Source organism: Carlito syrichta, unplaced genomic scaffold (genome assembly GCF_000164805.1).
Source record: "Carlito syrichta isolate Samal-C Ts95f unplaced genomic scaffold, Tarsius_syrichta-2.0.1 Scaffold153530, whole genome shotgun sequence".
In the NCBI taxonomy this organism is placed as follows: Eukaryota; Metazoa; Chordata; class Mammalia; order Primates; family Tarsiidae; genus Carlito; species Carlito syrichta.
Window position 1 is genome coordinate 57881 of NW_007097626.1, and position 19313 is coordinate 77193.

Sequence of the window (19313 nt, forward strand, 5' to 3'; positions counted from 1 at the left end):
CAGCAGGTCGAGGCTGCGGTGGCCGGGAGCGGCCACTGCACTCCAGTCTGGACGACAGAGTGAGACTCCAACTCAAAAAATAAAAAATAAAATAAAAATAAAATTCAGCCGCCTTCAAAGTACTCTGTGTTTGATGCAATATACCTATTGAGACACTTTTTCCACTGCTCAAAACAACTTTTTAATTCAATTATGATACCTTTTAGGGATTCTGCTGTTTTTTGTAGAGACGAGGTTTCTCTACAAAAAATACTCTTTGTTTTACCTCTTCCACATTGGCAAAAAGTTTCCCTTTGAGGATTTTTTTTCATGGTGAAACAAACAAAAAAGTTGCTCGGGTTGAGATCAGGTAAATAGGGAGTGTGGGGCACAGGGGTCATGCTGGTTTTCATCAAAAATTGCTGAACACTCAGCACGGCATGGACTGATGTATCATCATGGTGGAAGAACCAGTCACCTGTCTGCCACAACTTGGGATGCTTCTTCTCCAAATCATAATGCAACCTTCTCAAAACTTCCATATAAAAACTTTGGCTGACTGTTTGATACGAAGGAGCAAATTCTGAGTATACTACAAGGGGCCCACCATCCAAAAAGATAATTCTGGTTTTTGGGGGGTCTCCCTCATAAATAACTCCTGTAAATGAACAAGAGGAAGATAACCCAAAAGTAATTTGAACACATGTCACAAATGTCATTTCACAGAAGCAAGCACGAATGGCTCATGAACTAATGGAAAGGCTCTTGACTGCATTATGAATCAGGAAATGGAAAATGACAGCCCTGGGAGGGTATCCCTGCAGGTCACCCGATGGCAAAGGTATATTCTCTAAACTAATGACAGAAGTACAATATAGAAAATGAATACACCAGTAACATAGTCATTTATTATCATCAGCAAATACTGTATGCTGCACATAACTGCCCATAACTGTATGTGCTATACAAAAAAAAAATCAGGGTCTCACTCTATTGCCCAGGCTGGAGTGCAGTGGCTCCATCATGGCTCCATCATGGCTCACTGTAGCCTCGACTTCCTAGGCTCAAGGGATTCTCCTCTCAAGTAGCTGGGACTACTGGTGTGTGCCACCACACTAGGCTAACTTTTTTTTATTTTTTGTAAAGACAAAGTCCTGCTATGTTTCCCAGGCTGGTCTTGAACTCCTGGGCTCAAGTGATCCTCCCGCCTTGGCCTCCCAAAGTGCTAGGATTACAGGTGTGAGCCACTGTGCCCGGCTATATGCTCTGTACTTTTATACAACTGGCAGTGCCGTAGGTTTGTTTAAAACAGCATCACCACAAACATGATCATAACATATTGTGCCAGGTGAAATGTATCCCGGGGTGACAGAAATTTTTCAGCTTCATGATGATCTTATGGGACTACCATCATATATGGGGTCCGTCACTGCCCTAAACGCATTGTTATGTGGCACATGACTGCACTTTGGGCAACATTTGGGTGTTATCTAGTGAAGTTGAAGATGTGCATGTCCTGTGACCCAGTAGTTCTAGGATTTGGATATCCTAGAGAAATTCTGCACATGATGTATGCCCACAGTGTTCACAACATTGGTTGTAACGGCACCAAACTGGAAACAGTGTAGACACTGGTCAAAAGCAATATTCATGAGTGGACTGTGACACAGTGAGACAATGAACTACGAGGCAGCAGGGGACAAGTGAACTCTGGTAAAATGTATCAGCAAGAATGGTTTCCACAAACATAGTGCTTGACAGAATGCTGGCTTTGTTTTGTAAGCCACAGATTTGATTTAAAAGTAGGTAAAGCAAATTGATATGTTACTGAGAAAGTCATAAACACATATGTGCACATCTTTAAAACAAGGGTTGGATTGGCAATAGTGGGAAACTGCTGGGGACAAGGGGATATACCTCATCAACAGGGCACCTGTATAATGAACATTTGTATACCTAACCCTGAATTATAGCCCACATCTTTAAAATTAAAAATTAAAATAAAACAAGGGTTGGAAAACTTACAACTTTGGGACCAAATCCTGCCCAGTGCCTGTTTTGGTAGTTAAAGCTTTCCTGGGACAAACTGTGTCCATTTGTTTATGTATCATCATGGTTACTTTCCCACTACAAGGGCAAGGTTGAGTACTTGAGGAAAAAGCCATATCTGCCCTTTATAGAAACAGTTTGCTGACCCCTACTTCACAAGAAACAGAATGACTATCTCAAACTTCAGGAGAGTGACAACCTCCAAGGAGACAGAGGAGGCTGTGATCACAGAGGGGCAGCTAATGTCCTGAGATAAGAAATCACTTCTCAGTGGAGGTGGTAGACATGCAGATTTCCAGTATTCTATTCCCTTAAAGTACACATAACATGTTTCACCTGCTTTTTTGCTTATGTAATGTATTCTTCAATTTTAACAAATTTAAGAGGGAAGGAGAGGTTGATTCTGATTCTGGCAGTCACCCCTATGGGCATCGGAAGACTGAATACTATGATCTACATTCTGCATCTGTACCTGGTATTGGTAAGGGATACTCTCACCTTGCTAAGCAACAGGCTACATCCAGAAGTAGCTTTCCACTCTAAAATTCAATGCTTTCCTGATGGCAGAGGATGAAGGGTGTCTTAGAGTTTGAAAAGACAAAGATTGAGATCACCTAGTCAACTGACTTGTCAGTGCAGAAATTTCCTCCCAGAATCCTGGACAGATGGTCACCTCAACTCTGCAAGAATGCACACCATGAGTAACAGCATCTGGTCACAACATTCCATCCTGTGGTGTGGAATTCCCACCAGGACCAGATTCTTCCGCATCCTGTTCCTCTTAAGTTTCTGACCACTGCTCTGAGTAGTCTCATGCAGAAAGAGACTTGAGTGCCATCTCATTGGAGCCTGTCTCACTTGGTGGCCATGGGGATCATGTGTGGACACTTATGAAGTCCATGCCCTTCCTCTCATGACCCTTTGCTCTCTAGCCATGGCAAGCGATCAGACATTCTGTATATAGTAGAAGGAAATCCTGGCCACTCCAGTTACTCCCGGGGGACCCCTGTTTTGCCCTCTGGTGCACCACAATGCACATGCACCACAACGTTCACAAGACGTAGGAACCATGTACATTGCCCGGTAGGCAAATGTGACATCCAGCTCACCTGTAGAGATCTGTGACCAGGTTGTCCTTGTACCGAGCGCACAGGTTGTTGAGCAGCTGCTCATGCTGGCCAAACAGGCGGATGTAGTTGGAGGCAGGGAAGGGCTCCCTTGACAGGCACGTGATGGTTTCCACCATTTTGTACTGGTTAATATGAATTCGGAAGTAAGTGCCATTTTTCACACTACCTGTTATGATTTCTACTCCCTGGAAGGAAAGGAAGGGCATGTGGATCAGAAAAACAATATTAGAAACATTTCTGGACTCTGGGAACTTCATCACAGCAATTTATTTTTCAAATATAACAGAGAGGTTATATCCTATCCCTCGTTGCAAATAACAGTAATACATATTGACTAATCTCAACAGAAGATAATCATCTGTCAGAAACCACATATTTGGACTTAGTGACTTGATGTTCCTCAGGATATTTTAAACTCTGATTGCATTGCTCCCAGTTTCTAAATTAGTTGCTAGGTTACGACCAATCCTCTATTACTCAGGACCTCATATAGCTAATAAGGGAGCTTCGTTGATTCTCTTCTCTGAGGTGTTTTAAGACTGCTAAATTTCTTCATTTCACAGTACATTTGGAGAAAAACTTTCTAGTCACAAGTGATCAGAAGGAATTTCAGTAATGTAAGAGTACTTAAAGAAACAGACCAAAGGCAGAGGACCCCTGGCAGCAGGGCTGGGGGAGGGTCAGTCATTCTATAAGGTCTGTTGCCAGGAAGAAGGTTCAAGATTAGAAAACACACATATACATTATACAGGTGACCTTGAAGTTTATAAATTGTTAACGGTATGGGTGTGTGACTTTGTGGCCTTTAGAAACCGGCTAAAACTTCCCTGTGAACCCAGAGAACAAGGAAAGATGCTACTCTAACTTCATGTCACAAATGGCTTTTTCTTGTTTAGTCTCTGGTAGCTCCCTTTGGCTTGGGCAATGGGAAGCCTTGGTGGACACACACAGGTTCTGTGGGTGGTTCCTGAACCTACTCTTTGCCCCTAGACTCTGAACCTAGTACACAGTACACTTAGTACACTCAATAAATCTTTTTTGAGTGCATATAGATTTAAGCTTTTACTCTGAACTTGAACATGGTATTTAGAAACCCAAGGAACTGAACTTGGAGATTGAACTGACCCCAAACATTTACTTAGTCCTAGACATTGCCTGGAGATTTTGTCTAAACAAGGACACATGGTTTAACTTTAGATACATTGAGGCAACCAGTAGGTGTCACATAGCAAAACCCTGAGGGGGACCAAGCCAACTGTAAAGGCACCAGGTGAGACAAACAGGATATATAGATATACAGGGTAGATCCAGGCCAACCCCAGATGTGTGCAAGAAGCTGGCCTCTGGAGCTGGAGAAGGAACAGACGCAGCTTAGGAAAGGGCTGGGGACGCTGCTCCCAGGGCAATGCAAGGGGTCCATCATCCCCAAGAATGGACGAACACAGGTAGTCTAGCTCCATACCAATGTACTTTTAGAAACCCAAACTCAGTAAGGTGTGGGTCAACAAAACAATGGTCTACCCACCATGGGATTCGATGCAGTCAATAAAAATGAGTGTTGAAGTATATTTGATAACTGGGAATATGTTCACAGTACATTCTATATTATAGAAGAAGCTTACAAAAATGTTCATTGTCAGTTCCCTTTCTAAACCAACATTTTAACAAAATGCTAATGGTCATTTTCTGTGATTAGAAGATCAAGTAATTTTTCTTGTTTCTCCTCATGTTCACTGACTAACTATAGTTTCTTTTTGTATATTTATTTTCTGAAAAGTATTTTTTATAACTTTATTTTACTATAGAGATGTTGGGTATTAGTTAGGATTAGGTACATAAGTAACGCATGTGCAGGTGAAGTTTGGGCCTCCAACTATTCCTCATTTCCCCTAGTTTAGGACCAGGTACCCTTCTGTTGCTATGTGCTCCTACCCCCCAGCAATGTCCCATGACTGCTGATCCCTCCCTTGTGCTATTGTGATGAATGTTCAGGGCCCACTTATGAGTGAGAACATGTGGAACTCAGTTTTTTGTTTCTGTGATAGATCCCTAACTCCACCCAGTTTGCTGTGAAGTCCATGATTTTGTTCTTCTTTACAGCTGTGTAATATTCCATTATGTGTATGTACCACATTTTCTTTATCCAGTCCACTTTCAATGGGCAGTAGGGTTGGTTCCTTGTTTTTGCTGTTGCGAATAGTGTGGCAATAAACATGCATGTGCAGGTATCTTTTTACAGAAAGGGAAAAAATATTTGCGAATTGTGTATCTGACAAAGGCCTAACATCTAGGATCTATAAGGAGCTCAAACGAGCTGAAAGGAAAAACAAACAAACAAACAAACAGCCCTATTCAAAAATGGGCAGAGGACATGAATAGACATTTCTCAAAAGAAAACATATGGCTAACAGATACATGAAAAAATGCTCAGCCACACTAATCATCAGAAAAATGTAAATCAAAACCACACTGAGATACTACCTAACTCCAGTAAGGATGACCCTCATCAATAAATCAAAAAATAGCAGATGCTGGCATGGATGTGGAGAAAAGGGGTCACTTCTACACTGTTTGTGGGAGTGCAACCCTCTGTGGAAATTAGTGCAGCGATTTCTAAAGAAACTAGAAATTGACCTTCCATGTGATCCAGCAATTCCCTTCTAGGAATATACCCAGAGGAACATAAATTGTTCTACAGTTTCTTTTTATAGCAATGACCATCTCTTCTAAAATGGTGAAAAGTTATTTTTAAATACTCTGGCTATGCTGTGGCAAGGAATGAGACTTTTAACGGACAAACAGAGAGAAAAATAGAAACAAAAAGCAGGAACAAGGAGAAGGCAGGATGGCAGGAAAGTAGAAAGGAAGGAAGGAGGGAGAGAGGGAGGGAGGGAAGAGGGAAGAAGAGAAGGAGGGAGGGGAGGAAGAAGAGGAGACAGGAAAAGAAGAAGAGGAGAAGGGAGGGAGAGATGAGGCTCCAGGCAGGAGTCAGTTGTGGAAGACTGGGGCTTATCTGGAAAAGAGTTTGGAAATAGCCAGGCCCAAGCCTCTGGCTTCAGGGCTCTGGTCTCCCGATCCTCTGCTCACCCTCTGCTCTTGCCCCAAATATTTATCTAGTCCCAGATGCCCCATGCATTTTGTTCCTCAGGTCTTAGCTTCTCAGACTGAGCAGTGACTCTAAGCACCCGGGGTGGGGGGGGGGCGCATGACCTCACAGAATCATCCCCGGTGTCAGCTTCACTTGATGGCCCAGAATATTAAACACAATTTCAGAATTAAAATACTGCCCCTTCTCACAGAACACCGCTCCTCTGAAAGAGGGTGTGAGGCAACTCTCAGCCCCGCCCATGTAAGGGGGTCTGATGTAATGATGACCATTTCACACGCTTTCTAGTTTGGCGGGGTGTGTCTAGTTTCTTCCTTTGAGTATATAAATAAATTGTTAGAAAATTTGGATCTTGAATTTAAGACTTCGATGGATAACTGGTTCTGATGTGGTTTTTCTTCTTCTTCTCCTCTCAAATACTCTCATCCTTTGAGTTCCTTTATGATTTTGACAAAGGTTGGAAAATGACTCTGGAATTTGTGCCAAATGGAAGACACAGGATTAATCAGATTTGGTGTTCAAGAAATCAAGTTCCCAGCTCTCATGATGAACACACCACTTGAAATTTAATGGTATCCAAGGCAGAATTTGTTGTGACAAATTTCTTTATTCCGTGGTGCATAAGCCAACAAAGCATGTGGGCTGGAATCTGTAAACCAGTTTATTATGTAGACAACTCGGGGTCCCCTTTCTTCCTTTTGTAAGTTATCTCTCAAAGAGCTATGAATTACCAAAGTATCTTCTTCTTTAAATATTCCAATTAGTGGGCACTCTAAAAGCCTAATAAGACTCATCTGGACTATGCTTATTTTGACAATAGTAAATCAGTTTCTCTAGTGAAATATTGCTTGGTAGAAGCCATTCGCCATCAATTGGCCATATTTAGGCGACTGCCTGACCATTTTGGCAACAATTTCACTTAATCAAATTAATTCCAACCCCAAAAGATTGCTATGGAACCATGCTACATTTTTTTTCTTGGATAATAAAATGGAAAAAAATCTGTTTAGATCTTCACTAATTAAAAAGGAGGCCCACCTGGCAAAATAGTTAATTAAAGTCAGGGGTCCTGTTCACATACTGTCACAGCACCAGCCAAAGAATCTATTTAAGTTGTGTTCTTACTAAAACTCTCATTATCCAAAACCCCTTTTGGCTCTTCCTCTGACTTTATTCAGAGTGAGTGTCAGTGGTTCATAAATAAATGACACTGCATGCTGGAAATCATGTAGTGTCCTTGAAGAATCTGCTCCTGTCTGACGCCAATCCCATATTTTGTAGCTCTAGTACATTTTAGACTCAAGTTACTTATCCATGACGATCAAAGTGCTAGCCTCTGGACACTTTGGGCTTTGTCCTGCTTATCTAGTGCCCCACCTCATTGGTGCAGATTGTATTTTCCACAGATGGCCATGGCCACGTCCTCCTCCCACATGCCCTTCTGCAATAAGACCTTGATGCTCTTTGCACTGAGAGATGAAACCTCTGTCCCCTCCCCTTGAATCCCTCGGGCTGTGACTGCTCCAGCAGAGCATGTGGGGGAATTGATGCCGTGGGACTTGCGAGGCTGGGTCATACAAGGCAACTCAGCTTCTGACTTGCTGTAAGGACACTTGCACTGGGAGCCGGGAGCTGTCATGTGAGCAGTCCAACCACTCTGAGGCCTTCACACTGTGAGGGATCCCAGTCACACATGGACAACCCACGGTAGCACTTCCTGTCTTCGAATCACCACAGCCCAGGCAAGGAACTCACCTTCAGTTCTGAGGAAATAAGCCCTCAGATGATCTGGACCACTGCTCTAGTCTTCCCACCTAAGGTGCCAATGGTGTGGAGCAGAGACAAATTGTTCCCACTGTGTCCTGTCGGAATTCCTGACCCATAGAATCTGTGAGCAGGATCGAATAGCTGTTTTGCTTGTTTGCTTTTACACAGCAGTAGAAACTGGAGCATCATCTGCTATAATCCTACGGGTTTCTTTATTGTAAGAGAAGTTCACACCAGACCATGTGCACAGGATGCCTAAAGGAATCTGGGATGGGCCTAAGGGAAATGAGTTTTAAATACATTGCAAATGTCCTTTTCCTGAAGAGCCAGGGTTCATGATGTAGTTGGGCATGATGATGAAAACAACTGCCGTCTCCATTGACTGGCTACCTGTTTTGCTCCAGGCAGTGCTACTTTGTGTATGCTCCCTAATAATCCCAGAAATGCAGAGAAGTTCAATGACGGGTTCAAGGTCCAGGAAGTCAGTAGGAAAGCTGGGATCCAGACATCCTGATGGGATATAGGGAAAGGAAGGGCCTATGATGTTATGATGTGTGCCATTTTGAGTCTGTCCCCTTTTAAGGGATTTTCCAGTAGCTTCTATTACATCTCTTTGGCCAGAACCTGCCATATGGTTGACCTTATCCTCAAGGGAATCTGGGAAATGTGTTTATTTTAAGTTGGTCATATTGTTAGCCCTCAGATATATTCAGTAGAAGAAAATGGGAATGTAGGCAACTTCCAGTGTCGGCCTCACTAATAAGCAAATGGGACACATCAGAAAAGGAGCCCCCAGCTGACAGCACACACCAGTCTGAGACCATGTGTCAGAGAATCTTGTCAGAGGAGTTTCCCATTTACCAGCCATGTATGTCCTTTCTAACAAAGGGGAGTTCCCATCTCCACAGCTTCTGCTTTTCCTGGAGGGCCCTTCCAGTGTAATTCAGGGAGAGGAAGAAAGCCCTGGGGTCTGGATGGCAACTCCAGATGCCAAGAAATTAATTCACTCCATTACCAAGAAAGTAGATATATTTTAGTAATCTATAGATGCAGCACAAGTGACCTCAAAACTTAGTGACTGAATGACCTTCAGCAGGTGAGTGCATAAACTGTGATACATCTAGACAATGAAATATAACTCAGTGCTAAAAAGAAATGCACTATCAAGCTATGAAAAACATGAAGGAAACTTAAACGCAGATTACTAAGTGAAAAAAAGCCAATCTGAAAAGGCTAGATACGGTATGATTCCAACTATACGACATTATGGAAAAGTCAAAATGATTGAGACCGTAAAAAGATTCATGGATGCCAAGTCTTAGGTCAGAGGGAAGGATGGACAGGTGGAGTACAGGTAATTCTATGTTTGGACACGGGTCATTCTATGTTTGTCCAAACCCGAATATACACCAAAAATGGACACGGGTCATTCTATGTTTGTCCAGACCCTTAGAATATACACCAAAAATGAACCCTAGTGTGCACTATTGGTCTGCTTGTTAATAATGTGTCAAGCGAGGGTCATCAGTGGTAACACATATGTCACTCTGGTGTAGGATGTTGATAGGGAAGAAGCTACGTGTGTGTTGTGGGATGGGGGTGGGGGGCATATGGGAAATCTCTGTACCTCTGTTCAATTTTGTTTTGAGCCCAAAACTGCTTTAAAAGTCTATTTTTAAAAGTAATGACTTAAAACAACAATAAACTATTATTATCTCACAGTCCCTAGGAGTCAAAAACTGAGAGTGGCCTAGGTGTTTATAGCCAAGATGATGGCTGGGGCTTCTGAAGGCTGGAATGAGGCTGGAGGATCCACTTCTGAGGTGGCCTGCTCATTTGGCTGGCAAACTGATAATAGCTGGTGAAGGAAGCCTCAATTTCTTACCAAATGGACCCCTCCAGAGGGGTCCTTATAACATAGCAATAAGCCATCTAGAAGGATGCACATTGGAAGCTATAGCATCCCTTCTGACCTAGCCTTGGAAGTCATACACTGTCATTTCTACAGTACCCTGTTGGCTGCATAGGTCAACCCTGCTCACTGTAGGTGGGGGCCATACCAAGAAAACCAAAAGGGCAAAACTCACTAGTGGCCCTCTTGGGGGCTGACGTGTGGGTCAATGCATTACACTGAAGACTCTGATAAAGAATTTCACCCTCCTGTAAACAAAGTTTTAGACTTGAAAGTAAAATGAAAGCCAGAAGTGATACTTACATAATTAGGCTGTGCCATTTGTACCTCCAAGGGAGTTGGAATGGCAGGCTTGGTAACATGCAGGTAATGGTAAGATCCAGGAAGAATGCCCCCTAGAGGAGATGGCAAGTGTTTCACATTTAAAATCAATTGTTAATAAGGTGGGTAATAGATCCTATTTTTACCATAAGACAGACAGAGATGTCTACAGTGGTGTCTACTCCTCAAACTTTCCTGCTTAAGTACTTAGAATAGCAAGGAACTCTCTGGGGTGACTGAGTGTTATTTAATCACATCAATGTGAAAGTGACATGATACCCCATAAAACAGCCATCAATCCTCCAAGACCTGCCTGGGGGACCCTGTCTGTGCATCCTGTGGTTATCTACACCTTCAGCACCCTAGCCTATACCTACCTGACCAAATTAAGACCTTGGAAACCTTAACTCTTGCAATGGCATCCCCCTCCTCCCGCATCCTTTCTCCAATATGTAGCCAAAATACTAAAAAATTGAACTTAATAAGGACGGTCAACAAAAGTCTTTATTCAGTGCTTTAGAAACAATCATTATCAATCCAACATTTTGAGCATGTCCCTGAAGTCTGAGCCGGATCCAGCTCTGGTTTCTTATACTCCTCCCTCTTGCTGGCACCACCTTCCCGAAGGTCTTGCCAGAGTAGGAAACAGAGCAGGCTCTCACTGAGGCCATCTAGTCAGGAGGAGAAAGACAAGGACTGGAATGTGGGGCTTCTGTCTCTTTTAGTCTGATGCTCTGCTGGCGGGGTCTCCTTATCTCTGAATTCACAGTAAGAAGGACAGCTTGGAGTAAGGTGTCAGGGCAAACCCCTACTTTCTAGTTGTGAGACCTCCAGGAAAGTGGCTGGTCATTCCCTACTCTGTTTTCTCATCTGTAAAACTAGGATCACAGTCAGGATATGGCTCATCATAAATGCTCAAAATGCAAAGCACCACAATAATAACCCCAGGTTTGTAGTAAGTGCTTCAGAACTGAGGAGGACCCTCCACTATTGTAGCAACCCACTGAGGGACAAAGGAGCCTCCTCACCAAACCCAAGGGAAACACAGAGAGCTACCTCAGTGCTGGACCCAGGTCCAATTGGTGGCCCTGCCCAGGGCAAGAAGGCTGCCTGCTCACATACCTTGGACCTTGGCTCCCTTATACATGGGGATCAGCTGGTCAAGGTCAGCAGGTGGTTCAGTCACAGGTTCGAGAGTTGGATCAAAGAGACTGAGCATGGCAGCTGCCAGCTGAAAGCCAATTTCTTTGGAGCTGAAGTTGCTGTGGGTCCACTCATTCGAGTAATATCGACTGGAGAATTTGGTGAGGGAGCCAGCAGCTCTGATGGCGATGTCATTGGTGTGGAAGTTGGTATCAATCACCAGGCGACCATCATAGACAAGACAGGCATCATTGAGTGCTTTGAACGTTTCATAATCCACGTTCTTCTCACAGAAGCTGAAGAATATCTACAAAGGGAACAATATCATCATTACTCAGTCTTACTCTTTGTTTTACCTTTCCAAGAACTCAGATAGTCTCAGGGCATTTTATTATTTGGACACTCCCACAAAAATCTACTCAATGTTTGTCATAACATTGTGTGTGTGAGAGAAAGATATATTGTCTTGGGTATGAAGAACAAATGACATAACCAGATGCTACTCTTTTTTGTCACTCAATTTAGACATCCAGGTGCCAAGCGATGAGATACCTGCCACAGGAGTAAGTCTTTTGTCCCCATAAGAAGGTTTACCTTCTTCTCAGGGAGACCCCACTCCCTGCCCTCTCCTGTAGTTTGAACAGCTCTACCTCTGCCCCCTCCATCTTCCTCTTCCTGTGACTGACATTCAGGTCTCTCTAGGTTCCTGCTTGGTGATATCTCATCTAATCTTGAGTCTTCAGATTGCTGTGCTCCCAGCTTTCAAAACCCAGTGAGCTTGTCCCTGCAGGATTCTCTAGGGAGGATGCAGGACCCATCAGCCTCCGGATCTGCCAGGCCTGGGCTCTGCATTGCTGCTTTCTGCCCTGGTAAGGCAGACAATCACTCAAGAAATACTTATGGTGCACCTTCCATTTGCCAGGCCTGTGTCACGGAGGGGTCACAGACCCCTCTACATGCACCTTAGAAATGATCCATTTGCCCCCTTCATTCTCTGGTCAAATCTTAATGCTGTCTCATGCTTGCCTGGACATCTCCCATATTAATGTTGAAAGTCATTAAAGCAGTCCAAGTGAGCTGTGTTTAAGTCTTTTGTTGTTGCTGAAGTAACTTAAATGAGTTGACCTATTTTTATCTTTCCCTAAATGTAGTCTGCCTCCTTAGGCATGACTGAAAAGTTAACATAAGACATAGGTCCCAGTCATACTGATGGCCACCAACCTCTTTCTTTTCCCTGCCTGTGTTACTCACTTCACTTGTCCCATTCTGTATAATCAGCTGTTCTGGGCCATAGTGGTACTTTCCCTTCCACTTCCCTGACTCTCACCCATGAAGGCTGCAGGGAGCTGTCTGTTCTGCAGTAGTCAGTGGTCATGTGTGGTTGCAACTTGGATGGATTTAGAGCCCATAATACTCAGTGACTTATCACAGAAACAAAGAACAGAGTACCACATGTTCTCACTCATAAGCGGACCCTGAACATTTACCATAATACTATAAGAAAGGGGTTGGCAGTAGTGGAGCACTGCCGGGGTGGAAGTGGGGATACAACATCAATAAGGGTACCTGATCTCCAATCAGGCAAAGTGAGGACCAAAAGGAGGCCCAAACTTTACCTGTATGATGTCCACTTGTATACCTAATCCTGAATTGTACCCCACATCTTTAAAATAAAATATAACATTAAATACATAAAAATAAATTTAATTCCAATTGTATTAAAATTAAATACAATAACAAGTTTGGTTCCTCAGTTGTAGCAGCCCATTATGAGTGCTCAATAGTTATGGGTGGCTAGTGGCTGCCATATTGGACAGTGTAGACCCAACCCATTTCCATCCTTGCAGAAGATTCTATTGGCCAACTGAAATCAGATCCATCGTTTCAGTGAGACCCTTTGTCCTCCTTCAGGGAGGCAACACGCTCTGTGCCCCGCCCCCTTGTCTCCATTCACCCAGTTGTCTAATCCTCTCCCAGCTACTCCCATACCAAGAAGCTTCTTTCTTTCGAATCTCTTTAAATTTTTTCTTTCCTATAATTTTTGTCCAGCAGCCACAAGAAAATAGATTTTTCCGAGTCTCTCTCTGATTTTGAATCTGTCTCCCTGCACTCCTTTTCTTCTCTCCCTGTCTCCTTTCCCACTATATTATAAAAATAATTTCCCACCCACATAAAATATAGAACGTCATCTGATATGAATTTAAATTATACACAAACCAGTGCCATCAACCTCTTGAGCCCCTGAAAATGTTCTGAAATCTCATTCAGCATCCTCACAAAAGTTCTACCTACCCAGTTTTCTTTTTCTAACCAAACCTACTTTTTTTAAGTAACACATTAAATATATTAATTCTTGTTTTCCTGGATTTTAAGTTGCCAGTATTGCAGTAGCATTTATTTATATTGTTTTGGTGTAGGCATTCACAATTTTGGCTACATTTGGGATTTCATAGGAATTTGTGGACTAGACTGAAAACCAAATAAGCAAATCTAACACTGTTAATAGGAACATGTGTTTTAAGTTACAGACTCCAATATAACCCATGTGCTGCTGTAAGCCAAGAATATATTACATGTTGGGGGGAAAAAAATGAAGTGAAACTGCCTGGCCGCACTGATGTTCTGAGCAAATATTTCAAGACCACTTATATCGTTAATTCTGAGCAAAACTTCCTGGTGAGCTAGGGAGAAGGGTGGAGTCAGCAATCCAATGAACCTCATTCATTCATGCATTCAGATAAATGTGTCTTGTGCCTGGCATCATGCATGGCCTCAAGAACATCTTGGTGAAAAACATAAACAGGATGCTTATGATCTAATTGGAGAGATGAACTCCAACAAAGTGATAATGACTGCCTGTAGAGCCAGTGTGACTGAGAGCTCACCTGGCAGGAGACCAGACCACCTGTGAGAGCCCAGGAGGCACTACTGGCACTGAGGATGCAATGAGGTCCTGTGTGTGGGAGGGGTCAAAACACCAATTTTAAGAGAGTTCTGCTTCTGGTGTCATTATATAACCTTCTGAGACTGATACTCCCACTGACCATAACATTTGACTCTGGTCAAAATATGAGAACAGCTACTTGAAGATTCCGATTAGTATTTAAAAGTAGGTAGATTATGTATTACGGTAAAAACTTGGAGCAATGACTAGCATAGGGGTAATCTCCCTTATTTTAGAGACTTTTTAAGAGGGTACGCTAGTCACTTTATGCTCTAATAGAAAAATAGAGACGATAGAAGAGTCCGTGAACTTGAAGTTCTGTTGCAGTAGAAACAGAAATTTCTAATTTGAAGAACAGTTAGAAAGAAAAAAAAGAGAGAGAAAGAAAATGAAACAAATGAACAGCACTTTAAAGCCCCAGGGAACAATATCAAAAACTTTAGAAGATACTAATTGGAAGTCAAAAAGAGAGGAGAGAAGAATGGGGTAAGAAATAATGGCCAAAAACTTGCTAAATTTTAGTAAAATCATAAATTTCTAGATTCAAGAAGCTCAGTGAACTCTAAACAAAATAAGTTCAAGCAAATCCATGCCTAGAGACATAACAAACAAAATACCCACAGCATCAAACTGCTAAAAAAACTAAGGATAAACAGAAAACTCTGAAAGCAACCAACAGAAAATGACACATTACATACAAGAAAACAATGTGTTGAATGACTATAGATTTTTACGTCAAAATGCATGGATGACAGAAGACAATGGAAAAGCATCTCCAATGTGCCGAGGAAAAGAAAGTAACTGTCAGTCCAGAATTCTACATCAACTGAAAATATCCTTCAAGAATAAAGACAACATAAAGATATTTTCAGAGAGAACAAAACTGGAGAATTAGTTGCTAGCAGATCTACAATACAAGAAATACCATAGAAAGTTGTTTGAGGTGAAGGGAGACTTGGATTATCAGAAAGGAAGAAAAAGCAACAAAACTAGAAAATATCTGAGTATCTATAAAAGACTATTTTTCTTCACTCTTTAAAATATATGTGACTTTAAAACAAAAATTATGACCTTGTCTTACTGATGTTTCAATGTGTATAGATGTAATTACACACAATGACCAGGTATGGGGAGAAGAATCTGAGGGTGGCAAGGTTGTTACATATGATGTGAAATAGAGAATATTAACTCTATTGAATGTGAAAGATTGCAATTGTATATTATAATCCACAGAGCAATCACTAAAACATAAAATAAGATATAGCTAAAAAGCCAGGTGAAGCAGAATACCAAAAACTACTTTAATAATCCCAAAGAAAGCAGGCAAGGGGGACCAGAAGAACAAAAAGGAGAGGGGACAAATGGAAAACAAATAATAAATTGGTAAACCTAAATCTAATCATATCAGTAATTACATTAAATATTAATGATCTAAACACTTTAATTAAAATGCAGAGACAGTCAGAAAGGATAAAAAGCATGTGGTAGGTAGAAGTCTAAGATGGTTCCCAAGATTCCCACCTCTCCTTCTGAGTATGGGTGTGAACTGTGAATATGACAAAGTGATGTCATATGACAAAGTAGACTTTAAGAAAGAGGAGAACATGCTTGGTGAGCCTGACCTAAATATTCAATTTGGGTATTAGACAATACATTTCTAAATAATCCAAGGGTCAGTGAAGAATCACAGAGAGATTAGTTGCCCAGGTTGTTCTCAAACCCGTGGTCTCTGGCAATCTGCTCACCTCGGCCTCCCAAAGTGCTGGGATTACGGGCTTGAGCCACCATGCCTGGCTAAATTTCTTTCTATGAGGCCAACATAGCCCAAACACCAACACTTTACAAGGATATCACAAAAATAGAAAAGTATAGTTCAATATCCCTCATGAATACAGTTGCAAAATCATTTCAAGAATTCTTAGAACATGTTGGCAAATCAAATTCAACAATATATAGAAGGACACAACATCATGATTAACTAGGGTTCATCCCACAAATTTAAGGTTGGTTGAACATTTTGAAAAATCAATCCATGTAATTCCCTGTATTAAAGAATTAAGAGGAAAAGAATATGATCTTTAAAAGAAATACGGAAAATTCATCTGACAGACTTCAACAGCCATTCATGATAAAACCTCTGATTAAACTACAGATGAAAGTTTACTTCCTCAGTCTGATCAGAAACACCAAGGAAAAATCCACTTCCCTCACGTTTAACAGCAAAGTCTGCAAGTTCTCTCCTGAGACACGGAAGTAGGCGAGGGTGTCCATTTCCCCCACTCTTATTCAACATACACCAGAGGTCCTAGCCAGTGAAATAAAGCAAATGCCTGAAATAAAAGGTCTAAATATCAGAAAAGAAAAAGTGAAACCATCTCTACTTGTATGACATGTTTACGGATCGAGAAAGCAACTACCAGAACTAATAAGTGAAGTTAGCAAAGTTGCGAGTTACAATGTTTATACACAAAACCGACTGCATTTTGTAAACTAGCAGTGATCAACTGGAAAACAACATTTTAAAAATACATTTACAACAGCCAAGACACTTCCCAAAAGGAGACACACCAATGCCAATAAGCACATGAAAAAATGCCAAACATCATTAATCATCAGGAAGGCACAAATGAGAAACACAATGATACACTGTGCCATACCCATGAGAATGGCTAAAATTAGACTGACAATACCAAGAGCTGATAAGAATGTGGAACTGGAACTCTCATGCATTGCTGGTGGAAACATACGACCGTACAGCTACTCTGGAGAGCAATATGGCAACTTCTTAAAAAGGTAAACATTCACCTAACATATGACTTAGCCATTCTTTGGGCTTATAGCTAAGAGAAATAAAAATATATAGATACACAGAGATGCATACAAGAACAAGTATGACAGGCAAATTAATAAGCAAAATGTGATATATCATACAATGGAACACTACTCAGCCATAAAAAGTAATGACATTGATAACATGGAACCTCATAGAATCTCAAAATCACTGTGCTGAGTAGAAGAAGAGAAATTTAAAAATAGTGCATAATATATGATTCCAGCTACAAAAATGGTAGTTTTAGTAGATATATACACTTATGACACCATCTGTTTTACTTTCCAAGAGCTGATGTATCTACTACAAATTGGGTAGCACAAAACACCAGAAATGAATTCTCTCACAGTTCTAGAGACTCAGAGTCTGAAATCAAGGTATTGTCAGAACCATGCTCCCTCCAGAGGCTCTGGGGAAGAGCCCCTCCTTACTTCTTGCTTCTGATGATTGCTGGCCATTCTTGTCTTCCATGACTTGTAGCTGCTATCACTCCGATCTCCTTCTCCATTGTCACAAGACTTCCTCTGTGTCTCCTCTGTATCATCAAATCTTTCTCTTTTCTAAGGATACTAGTCATTGGATTTAGGGCTCACCTTATCCAGGATGACCTTCTCTTTACTTGGTTCACTGTACTGAGGGTTAGGACTTCAGCATGTCTTTCTGGGGAAATAATTCACCCTATAACACTAATACCATAGTCAAGATAATGGATATATTTAGCCCACAGAGCTGCTCAATGCCCTGGTAGAGGCAGCCCAAAGCATTCAGCAAGAGAGAGAAACACCCTGACTTTTCATTTCCTATTTTTAAAAATTTTTATTTTAAAGATGTGGGATACAATTCAGAGTTAGGTATATAAATGGTCATTGTACAGGTAAAGTTTGGGCCTCACTTTGGTCCCCACTTCACCTATTGATGAAGTCTGCCTTCCCCCTACTTCCCCTGGCAGTTTCCCACTACTGCCAAAACTTTTCTTGTAGTATTATGATTAAATGATCATTGTTCAGGATCCGCTTATGAGTGAGAACATGAAGTATTATGGTGTGTGTGTGTGTATATATGCATATATATACATATAATATACATAACATATAATATATACATATATAAACACACACATACACATATTATATAGTATTACAAAGTCTAAGTCCATTCAAGTTGCTGCAAAGTTCATAATTTTGTCCTTCTTTATGGTTGCATAATATTCCATCATGCATATGTACCACATTTTTAAAATACAGTCCACTTTTGATGGGCAGCATGGTTGGTTCCATGTCTTACTACTGTGAATAATACTGCAATAAACATGTGTATGCAGGTATCTTTTTCATAGAGTGATTTGAGTTCCTCTGGGTATATTCCCAGAAGGAGGCTTGCTGGATTGTATGGAAGGTCGATTTTTAGATTTTTTAGGAATCACCACACTGCTTTCCACAGAGGTTGTATTAGTTTACACTCCCACCAACAGTGTAGAAGTGTTCCCTTTTCCCTGCATCCTCTCCAGCATCTGTTGTTTTTTGTTATTTATGATGACCATTCTGACTAGAGTTAGGAGGTATCTCAGTGTAGTTTTAATTTGCATTTCTTTGATGATTAGTGAGGCTGAACATTTCGTTGAGCATTAGTGAGGCTGCTCATATGTCTTGTTTTGAGAAGTGTCTACTCATACCTTTTGCTCACTTTTCCCTTCCCGTTTCTAACCTCACACCAGCACAAACTGTTGGCCAGAAACAGATGAAAGCCAGAGCGTAATGGAGCCTGGGCGGTATCACTGGCAGGGGCCATTCCCGTGATGCCAAGCAAGTCTGGGAAATTGACAGGAAGGACCTGTCAGCAAACAAGCTGGTTCCTGGCCCAGACTGCTTCAGGGTGAAGGTCGAGCAGAAAGGTGCCTTGGATCAAGGCAGTCAGGGTACAGTTGACCCTTGGACAACAGGGGTTTCTTCTACCTCTGCCAATCTGAGACTGCAAGGCCAATCCCTCCTCTCCCTTCTCCTCCTCGCCCACTCAACATGAAGACAACTAGGATGAAGACCTTTATGATGATCCACTTCCACTGAATGAATAGCAAACATTTCTCTTCCTTGTGTCTCTCTCTCTTTTGGGGGGGGGGGTTGGAGTCTCACTCT

The 19313-nt window shown here is 41.7% G+C and overlaps 1 protein-coding gene across 1 annotated transcript in view; it reads right to left on the reverse strand.

Annotated features, from left to right (window-relative positions):
- CFAP61 (cilia and flagella associated protein 61) overlaps positions 1-19313 on the reverse strand; it is a 179436-nt gene that overhangs the window by 52348 nt on the left and 107775 nt on the right. Inside the window, exons 10-12 of the mRNA XM_021708871.1 lie at positions 11387-11714; positions 10247-10338; positions 3138-3343 (exon numbers count right to left, since the gene is read on the reverse strand). Of these exons, the coding sequence (XP_021564546.1) occupies positions 3138-3343; positions 10247-10338; positions 11387-11714 (626 nt within the window). The remainder of the gene's footprint in view (positions 1-3137; positions 3344-10246; positions 10339-11386; positions 11715-19313) is intronic.